Source organism: Danio aesculapii, unplaced genomic scaffold, assembly GCF_903798145.1.
Source record: "Danio aesculapii unplaced genomic scaffold, fDanAes4.1, whole genome shotgun sequence".
Lineage (NCBI taxonomy): Eukaryota > Metazoa > Chordata > Actinopteri > Cypriniformes > Danionidae > Danio > Danio aesculapii.
Window position 1 is genome coordinate 2,964 of NW_026613838.1, and position 10,840 is coordinate 13,803.

Below are 10,840 nucleotides of genomic sequence, written 5' to 3' on the forward strand. Positions count from 1 at the left end.
AGAGATGATGCGGGGTGTGTCGAGGACGAAAGTGAAGGGAGAGGGGTGATGTAAGACGCATCGCAGACACCTAGGTCGCCTCTATGGACGCACCGGCCCTGGTCAAACCCTGAAACGATATAAAACATTTTGGCTTTAGAAGCTAAAAAGGGTTGTGCGATTAGACAAAAATAAATTGTTAATTTTCTGACTGGCATTGCGATTTGATTTGCTTTTAATTCTATCTTGTTACAGGATTTAGCACGAGCTTTAAATATAGCGATTAAGAAATTATGAAAATGTTAAATGTAACACTAACCACCTAAAAAAAAATAATCGACGCACAGTGTCAATTGACAATGCTACACTTTTAAGGCAAACAAAAACCTTCGTTTTGTTATCTTCCATCAACGTTCTATATGTATGTATGTCCAGCCTGATCTCACGGGAAAACGTAAGTATTTTACGTTTTGTCAGTTTAGTGGCTAATTCGTACGAATTCATACGAATTCAGTCGTACGAAATTGTACGATTTAAAAAAGGATATGTGGCACCTAACCCCACCCCTAAACCCAACCGTAATTGGGGGATGAGCGTATCATACTAAATTGTACGAATTAGATCGTACGAATTCATACCAATTAGCCACTCAAGCAAAAAGTTACGAATTGCTGTGAGATTGCGTTGGTATGTCTGTGGTTATATATAATATGTCTGCCTTTTTTTCAGATGAGGAGATGGTTATTTATCCATTTTCTGAATCAAACAACATTACTCAGGATTCCAAGGGTCTATTTCAGGCCCAGGGAGAGTGGGAACTCCTCTTAATAAATTATTTTAAGACTAATGCCACGATTCTGGTTGAAGCTCAAGATCTGCTGGTATATGAGGTAAGGAGCACATTGCTATGGAGTCTAAGCCAGAACTAAATGTATAAGTAGAATGATAAAATGCTAAATCAATCATTAAAAAGTGTACACTGTAAAAAATGGCTGTGATTTTAACGGTAAAAAAACTGTAAAAACGCTACGGTAAAAATCCATAACCTGCATAACGATATATTTCCTTAATATATACGGCGAATAACCGTAAATTGACTTTCCCAGAATTCCTGCACATTCCTATGGATCTTTTTAGTCGTTTCCTCTTCAGATATGTACATTAGAGATGTATGTTACATTGAATGTAGATAAACAATGTTTATTTTAATTACTTTAATTTTATGTGTGTTACCATACTGGTGTTTAGTAGCTGTGTGAATGACACTGAGCACCTTCTATACACTGATACCCTTTTCTGCTTGTGGGAAAAGTTGTTTGTGATGAGCGTTGGTTCATTGTGTATCTTTCTCATCACCACCTGCATATGGCTGTGTTAACGTGTCTAACTGTGTAACAAAAGATGTGTAGATGTTGGTAATTCAAAATACAGACATATTACCTCTATAAATTAATGAAATACGGTAGTTTACCATAAAAATGAGAAATTACTTTTACGGTTTGTACCGTATTTTTAACGGTAAAGTTCTGGCAACCACAACTGCCGTTTTTTTACCGTAAATTTTACGGATTTCTTTTTTTACAGTGTACCATACAAATACCACAGAAAATTACTTTTGAACACAACTTATAACCTTTACTACTTGTATTAGCCATGAAAATGTCATTATGATGTTTGATGAAATTGTATTATGTATTGTTTTTTATATTTGAAACAGTGGAGGTCTACGGTATTTTGTTTCTGATGATTTATTAAAGTATTACTTTCGTAATCCTTCCTCTGTGCCTTTTATTAGATCATCCCTGCTAACGACCAGGAGTGCGTTTCCCAAACAACGACATAACTCGCGGCTGAACTCTCATAGTTAGATGCATCGTTTGGGATAAGAACGATGTAGTGACGAGTGTTTCCCAAAACTGTCGCAGATCCATCGTTTGAACCGAGTCATAACGTAAAATGACGCTCTAAACAGGGTGGAGTAACAACTTCTTTAGAGAAAAACCCAATTTTGTTGTGCAATTATATGTTTTACACGCACTTAAAAAATAAATAAATAAATTAGCTTGATAAAACATGCACTCGTTTTCCATGTTAATTAAAATATATGTAAATGGCACACAATGCCTGTGTTTCCTTTACAGATATTATTGCGAATATGCCATATTCTATTCTAAAACATAAAATCACTTACAAAAGCTAACACGTATTCTAATATCATATATAAATCATATAATTCGTTAGGCTAATGTTTGTAATTTACAGTGGGATATTTATTAAGAAAAGAAAAAAAATCCTATTTAATAATAACAATAAATATTATAATTAATTTATAATAATATTATTATTATTATTATTATTAAGTAGGATATCGTTTTTATTTAAGTCTACTTTTACAATTTGACACATTCAAACCACTGCAGAAATGTTCTAACCAACAGGCCCATGTCATATAGTCCTACAGTACAGACGCATTTCTTAATAAATGACCTACTATAAATTAAAAGCAATAACCTATGCTTTACATATTTTGTTTACACAAGCTTTGGAGACATAACGTAAATTTCACTTTTAAATATTAGGTCGTCTATAGCTTTCGTCATGAGCCACGGATCTGTTCAAAAATGGCATCAATGTTTTCAAAGTGCACTGTGAAGGGAGCACAATTGTCAATATGAAGATCGTTAAAACTGAACTGTAAAAAATACTTTGAAAGCAAATTACACCTAAGAGTAAATGGCACACAGAGCCTGTGTTTCCTTTACAAATAATTTTGAGAATATGCCTTATTCTATTCTAAAACATAAAATCACTTACAAAAGCTAACACGTATTCCATATCATATATAAAGCATATAAATCGTTAGGCTAATGTTTGTAATTTGCAGTGGGATATTTATTAAGAAAAGAAAAAAAAAATCCTACTTAATAATAATAAATATTATAATTAATTCATTATTAATATTATTATAATAATAATAATAATAATAATAATTATTATTATTATTATTAAGTAGGATATCATTTTTATTTAGGTCTACGTTTACAATTTGACACATTCAAACCACTGCAGAAATGTTCTAACCAACAGGCCCATGTCATATAGTCCTACAGTACAGACGCATTTCTTAATAAATGACCTACTATAAATTAAAAGCATTAACCTATGCTATACATATTTTGTTCAAACAAGCTTTGGAGACATAACGTAAATTTCACTTTTAAATATTAGGTCGTCTATAGCACTGTTTCCCAACCCTGTTCCTGGAGGCACACCAACAGTACATATTTTGGATGTCTCCCTTATCTGACCCATCAGCTTCAGATTTTGGAGTCTCTTCTAGTGTTCTGATGAGTTGATTCAGGTGTGTTTGATTAGGGAGAGGTTGAAAATGTGTACCGTTGGTGTGCCTTCAGGAACAGGGTTGGGAAACACTGGTCTATAGCTTTCGTCATGAGCCACGGATCTGTTCAAAATGGCATAAATGTTTTCAAAGTGCACTGTGAAGGGAGCGCAATTGTCAATATGAAGATCGTTAAAACTGAACTGTAAAAATACTTTGAAAGCAAATTACACCTAAGAGTGATGACCTTAATGTTTTTTTTTTCTTTAATCATTCGATGTTTAAATTGTTTGAACGTTCGAATGGAATAGGGCATAGGGGGGATAACTGGGAATTGAACACAGCCAGGAACTTTGCTTCTAACTACAGCTCTAGAGGTCTGAAAGTAAAAATCATGCAAACATAAGTGGACCCCGGACAACAGTATGAAATGATATGAAAGCCACATCATGATTCCTTGTAACTTGATTGTGGCCTGGTAAACTTCAACCTCCTCCTCTTCCAGCTATAACAACTCCAGTAGGCACTGATTTGGTTTACTTTACTAATCATTTATTTTTTTCTGTTTGTACATGTCAGATCACCATCAAGAGAAGACCTTTACTGTATGTCGTCAACATTATCCTACCAGTGTTTTCCTTCCTTGTGCTGGATGTGACCTCCTACTTCATAGACGCAGACGGAGCAGACAAGCTGAGCTTTAAAGTGACTTTACTGCTGGCTATTTCTGTGCTACTGCTGATTCTTAATGACATACTGCCCTCTACAGCTGAAAAGCTTCCTCTGATCGGTGAGTTTAACTCTTAACATACTAAAGGAATTAGGCACTTCCTCCATATTAGAGAATGTACTGACTACCATAAAGGTAATAATCATAATTTAACAATAATGAAATATGCATCTGATTATGGACTATGGTTATGGACAGTTAATTTGAGATATATATATATATATATATATATATATATATATATATATATATATATATATATATATATATATATATATATATATATATATATATATATATATATATTTTTTTTTAGTTTCTGTGGGTTACTGTTGCCCGCTAAGTATAGTTTGTTACCTAATTACTGATTATGTTCTAGTTTGACTCTATGGTTATACTCTCAGCGCCCATTTTATTAGGTATACCTTACTAGTACTGAGTTGGACGCACTTTTGCCTTCAGAACTGCCTTCATCCTTCTTGGCATCGATTCAACAAGGTACTGAAAATATTCCTCAGAGATTTTGGTCCATATTGACATGATAGCATTTGTCGGCTGCACATCCATGATGCAAATCTCTCGTTCCACCACATCCCAAATGTGCTCTATTGGATTGAGATCTGGTGACTGTGGAGGCCATTTGAGTACAGTGACTCATTGTCATGTTCAAGAACCCAGTCTTAGATGATTCGTACTTTATGACATGGCGCGTTATCCTGCTGGAGGTGGGCATTAGATTACACCACATTAGGGTACACTCTGGTCATAAAGGGATGGACATGGTCAGCAACAATACTCAGGTAGGTTGTGGCGTAGACATGATGCTCAACTGGTACTAATGGACCCAAAGTGTGCCAACAAAATATCCCCCACACCATTACACCACCACCACCAGCCTGAAACGTTGATACAAGGCAGGATGGATTCATGCTTTCATGATATTGACGCCAAAATTCTGACCCTACCATCCGAATGTCACAGAAGAAATCGAGACTCATCAGACCAGGCAACGTTTCTCCAATCTTGTCCAATTTGGTGGTGTCTGTGTGAATTGTAGCCTCAGTTTCCTGTTTTCAGCTGACAGGAGTGGCACCCGTTGGGGTCTTCTGCTGCTGTAGCCCATCCTCCTCAAAGTTGGTCGTGTTGTTTGTTCAGAGATGCTCTTCTGCAGACCTCGGTTGTAACGAGTGGTTATTTGAGTTACTGCTGCCTTTCAATTTTCTATCAGCTCCAACCAGTCAGGCCATTCTCCTCTAACATCTTTGATTCTTTATTACTCATGTTAATTTCTCTCTGTTTGCTGAAGTTCCAACACAATCTCACAGTAATTCGTAACATTTTGATTTAGTGGCTAATTCGTATGAATTCGTACGATCTAATTCATACAATTTAGTACGATTTGCTCATCACCCAATGACGGTTGGGGTTAAGGGTGGGGTTGGGTGCCACACCTCCTTTTTAAAATCGTACGAATTCATACGAGTTCAGTCATATGAAAATGTACGAATTAGCCACTAAACTGACAAAACGTAAAATACTTACATTTCCTCGTGAGATCAGGCTGGAAGTTCAGTGTTATGACAAGGCAGCCTAAAGGCAATAGCAGTTTTTTAGCAGTTTTGATGAACTGATTTTGTCAGTAAGTTTAATCTTGTATTATGATGATAACGTTGTGTTGATTTCATTGGCTTTATCTGTATTCTGATGTTTTCACAGGGATTTACTGCAGTGGGATTTTCAGTCTCATTGGGATCAGTATACTGGAGACCATCTTTGTGAATTACCTGAAGGCTAAAGGAGCTGAAAGTAGATCAGCTGCATTGATGCAAAGAACAGTTGCTGTTATTGATCAAGATGGTAAGAACAAACACTGCCTATCCAGAAGGGTTTTTTTCCCCAATTGAGAATTACAGTTGACGTCAAAATTATTAGCCCTCCTTTTTTGACTTTTTTTCGTCCTTTTCAATTATTTGAAAACAGAATATTTTTACAGTATTTCCTACAATATATTTTTTAAGTCTTATTTGTTTTACTTTGGCTAAAATAAAAGCAGTTTTATTTTTTTAAAACCATTTCAAGGTCAATATTATTACCTCCTTAAGCAAATTTTTTTCGACTGTCTACAGAACAAACCACTGTTATACAATAGCCTCTTTCACACAGCCATACCAGTAAATATCCGAAAAATTTCAGAAACGAAATCTAATTCAAAATAATTAATTATTTGATTCTAATTTTAATCTGGTTAATTCAAAAAAGCTGTTCCCACAGGCAAGAATGTTCTGGAATTTTTCCAGAAAAGATCATTCACACCTCCATTCCTAAATACTGGTAAATTCTAACATCATTAACCAGAAATTAGCTCTAAACAGCCGCACTTGTATTTGTAAACATAGAAGTGGTCGTGCTTTTGTTGATGGTTTCACCTTTATTTAAAGCTTTAGGATTCATGCAATTGCTTCGTGAGACATCCAAAGGCACAAACTAAATGTTTACACATTTGACTACATTATAAACTCTGTGGATAATTCTTGTAAACAACTTCGATGAAAACAAAAGGAGGAACACTTTCAAATGGCGAGATGTACATCTGTGTGCGTGTGCTGGCGCTCACCGGCTGCTTCACGTGCACACGCGTCAAGCAACTGAAGCAGAGCTTGAAGGTAAACAAACAGCGGTTTATCATAAGCATCTTATTGATAATTTTTTACACAGTTGGCATTAAGAAACAACATAGAAACTAGGGATACACCGATATCATTTTATTAACCAATCTGATCCCGATACCAAAATTCTGAGTACATCGACAGAGACAGATCTGAACTTCATACTGTGCTGTTTTTTTATTTTTATTACCATAATAAAGTTTCTATAGTTCTGGTGATAAACTCAAATAATATACATTGATATTTAGTAAAAAATAACAGATATATAAGCCCTACTGTATACGATAGATGGCACAATCTAACTAAACATGATGCTTGCTATAAACTAAGCTACATTATGTGAGCATTCATTGTGACATTAGCCGCGTTTCCACTATCGCGCCTAAAGCGAGCGAGCCAAGGCCAGTCGCGTTTCCACTATCACTTCCGGGGCGTAATCGGGCCAAAGCGGGGCTTCCTTGGGGCCAGCGTCCGGCCTTTTTCGGCCTGCCGAATACCTTGGGCCAAGGAGGGCCAACTGGGGCTTCGGGGCGGGGTTACGTACAAAGGGGGAGTTTTCCTGTCAGGTAAAGAGGAGACAAGATGCTTTCTTCCATTACATTTGTTTTGCTGTCGCGCTTGAACAACTCACAAAGAAAAATCTGTGTTCGAAGTAAATGCCGCCGAACTCGAATGTCCTTATCCAGGGATCGCTGTCTGGCCTTACACCAACAGACCACAAACAGTAAAAAAGCAATCGCTTCGGTGTTCTCCATCTTCCTGCTCTCGTAGTGATGCCAGGTTGTGTTTGTGGTTATAATTTGAGTTTTTTGTTCCCGCTGAAGTGGGCGGGTTGTGTGGCAGGTTGTGTGACGTTTGATTCGGGGGACGTTCTGGGGGCGGTGTTTGCGTGATGCGCTGCGAGCAACTAGCCCGAGAGTGGAAACGCGACATGATTTCGGCCTCATTTCTCAACCTCCCGGGCTATTGGCCCGGCCTGGCCCGATTAAAGCCCTGGCTCGCACTGGCCCCGATAGTGGAAATGCGGCTATTGATCTGTTGTGGTCCAGCTTATGTTTCCTTTTTAATATTAAGATTTTTCTTTAAAATTTGTAATAGGCTACCAATATTGACCCTAATCGTTGTTAAAATAATCAGCCTTTTAGCAAAGCCTGATATTTTCCTGCAGGTTTGACGCAGACTAAACTAAACTGTCTGAGGCCAGTTTTATTTAATAAACTTTCCCTCGCCTAAACTCGCCTAGAGGGAGATGGAGAAACTGAAAGCATGTCTGAAAAATGATCTTTTTGAAACGAATTTCGTTTGGTATAATTTGTCGGTTAGTTGAATGTATATTTTGTTGGTCAGTTATCTACAAAATATTTGTTAAATGCAATGTTAATATACAGTTGAAGTCAGAATTTTTAGCCCCCCTGAATTATTAGCCCCCTGTTTATTTTTCCCCAATTTCTGTTTAACGGAGAGCAGATTTTTTTAACACATTTCTAATCATAATAGTTTTAATAACTCATCTCTAATAACTGATTTATTTTATCTTTGCTATGATGACAGTAAATAATATTTGACTAGATATTCTTCAAGACACTTCTATACAGTCTAAAGTGACATTTAAAGGCTTAACTAGGTTAATTAGGTTAACTAGGCAGGTTAGGGCAATTAGGCAAGTTATTGTATAATGATAGTTCGTTCTGTACACTATCGAAAAAAATCTAGTTTAAAGGGGCTAATAATTTTGACCTTAAAATGGTTTTTAAAAAAATTGAAAACTGCTTTATTCTATCCGAAATAAAACAAATAAGACTTTCTCCAGAAGAAAAAATATCAAACATACTGTGAAAATTTCCTTGCTCTGTTAAACATCATTTGGGAAATATTTAGAAAAGAAAAATAAATTCAAAGGGGGGCTAATAATTCTGACTTCAACTGTATTTAAAATGGCAGTGAAATATTCAGTTTCAGAGTAGCCTATATTAGGCTAAATAATTTTCTGTTAAAGACAATTCATATGCGCCGGGCAGTCAGTTTCACTCTTAATAATTTAATCAACCACTTTGACCACAATGAGCCAGGCTTTACAAACTATTCGCAGCACTTAAAGTATTCACCTCGAAGAATAAACTCAGTCAGATGGATGAGAGAACATAGAATAATCTTACGGAGCGACGCATGTTGCGTCTGCGCTGCTGGTGCCTGAATGAAGCGCAACATCGGATTTGTATCGGGACCAGCTGGCCGATACCCGATCCAGCAAAAATATGCAGTATCGAACCGTTATCCAACCAAGTATTGGGATCGTGCAACCCAAATAGAAATGTTATCCGACAAACATCTAGCGGCTAAATGTGTCTGAAAAAAATTCAAAGGCTTTCATTTTCATAAACAGCGCGGATGTGAATACGTCTCAATGTTCTGACTGGCTGGAGTAGACGTCTCACGTCACATTCTAATAATGAACGCGCTCTTTCCAGCAATTTTTCTTCTGCGTTCTCACAGAGCATCAATCCGGCAAATTCCGTTAATGTTACAAGTTCTCTTTCCCGGAAAATTGCCAGAACGAATTTGTCGGTATTTTCAAAAAGGGCCTGTTCACACGTAAAGATGTTTGCGGAAAATTGCCGGTAATTTTCAGGAAAGTTCTGTATGTTTGAAAGGGGCTATTGACTTGCCTAATTTGCCTAATTAACCTTATTAAGCCTTTAAATCTCACTTTAAGCTGAATACTCGTGTCTTAAAAAATATATAGTCAAATATTATGTACTGTCATCATGGCAAAGATAAAAGAAATCAGTTATTAAAAGTATTATCTTCAGAAATCTTCTCTACGTTAAACAGAAATTGGAGAAAAGATATACAGCTGGGCTGATAATTCAGGAGAGCTGATAATTCTGACTTCAACTGTACATGATTCAGGTTACAATAACATTCTGTGCGTCCTGTTCATTTGTTTTCTGTCCTACTTTAGATGGTGTCAGAGAAGTGCAGATTCCTCCAGACCAGAATGAGATTAAGATTTCGCTTTGCTGGATCCAAATGGCACAAATGACAGACTCGATCTTCTTCATCCTCTACATAGTCACCATTATTGTGTTTTTGTCTGTGCTTGGCTCAGTTTGGGTACATTAACTTGTGTTGAGGGGTAATCTATGCTTACAACACCAGCTAGTTCAGTCTACCAAATCATATGGCTACTAATACACAAGTAATTCGTTGAGTTTATTTATTCGTTACGGTTCGGTAGATTCGTAGCATTATAAATGGTTAGCAGTGCAGAATAGTTCATTGTTTAATCAAGGTTAATTTTTTTTATTTCAAATGAATTGTTCCTGTGAAGTAAGAGTGAGTGCACGATTCTCTCCATATCTCTATAACACACACATATTTACTTATCTGTGCAAATCTACAGAAATTGTATTATTTTTATTCCTTACATTTATATAATCGCTTTTCTGGGCACTTTTGACACGTGTTATATATATATATATACATATACACATATACATATACATACATACATACATACATACATACATACATATATATATATATATATATATATATACATATATACATATATACATATACATATACATATATACATATCTATATATATATACATATATACATATCTATATATATATACATATATATATATATATATATATATATATATATATATATATATATATATATATATATATACACATATATATATATATATATATATATATATATATACACACACACACAGGGTGGGCCATTTATATGGATACACCTTAATAAAATGGGAATGGTTGGTGATATTAACGTCCTGTTTGTGGCACATTAGTATATGTGAGGGGGCAAACTTTTCAAGATGGGTGGTGACCATGATGGCCATTTTGAAGTCGGCCATCTTGGATCCAACTTTTGTTTTTTCAATAGGAAGAGGGTCATGTGACACATCAAACTTATTGAGAATTTCACAAGAAAATCAATGGTTTTAATGTAACTTTATTCTTTCATGAGTTATTTACAAGTTTCTGACCACTTATAAAATGTTGGATTGTCAATGCAACCCTCTTCTCCCACTCTTCACACACTGATAGCAACACCGCAGGAGAAATGCCACCTTCCAGTATCCGTAGT

General features: G+C 35.8%; 1 protein-coding gene across 1 annotated transcript; it reads left to right on the plus strand.

Moving 5' to 3' along the window:
* Window positions 1-3,898: 3,898 nt before the first annotated feature.
* LOC130220452 (5-hydroxytryptamine receptor 3A-like) lies at window positions 3,899-9,838 on the plus strand (the record flags this gene model as incomplete). Its single annotated transcript, XM_056452733.1, has 3 exons — window positions 3,899-4,109; window positions 5,766-5,906; window positions 9,678-9,838. Coding segments are annotated over 3 exons (513 nt in total), but the record flags the coding sequence as incomplete, so codon positions are not given.
* Window positions 9,839-10,840: the final 1,002 nt, after the last annotated feature.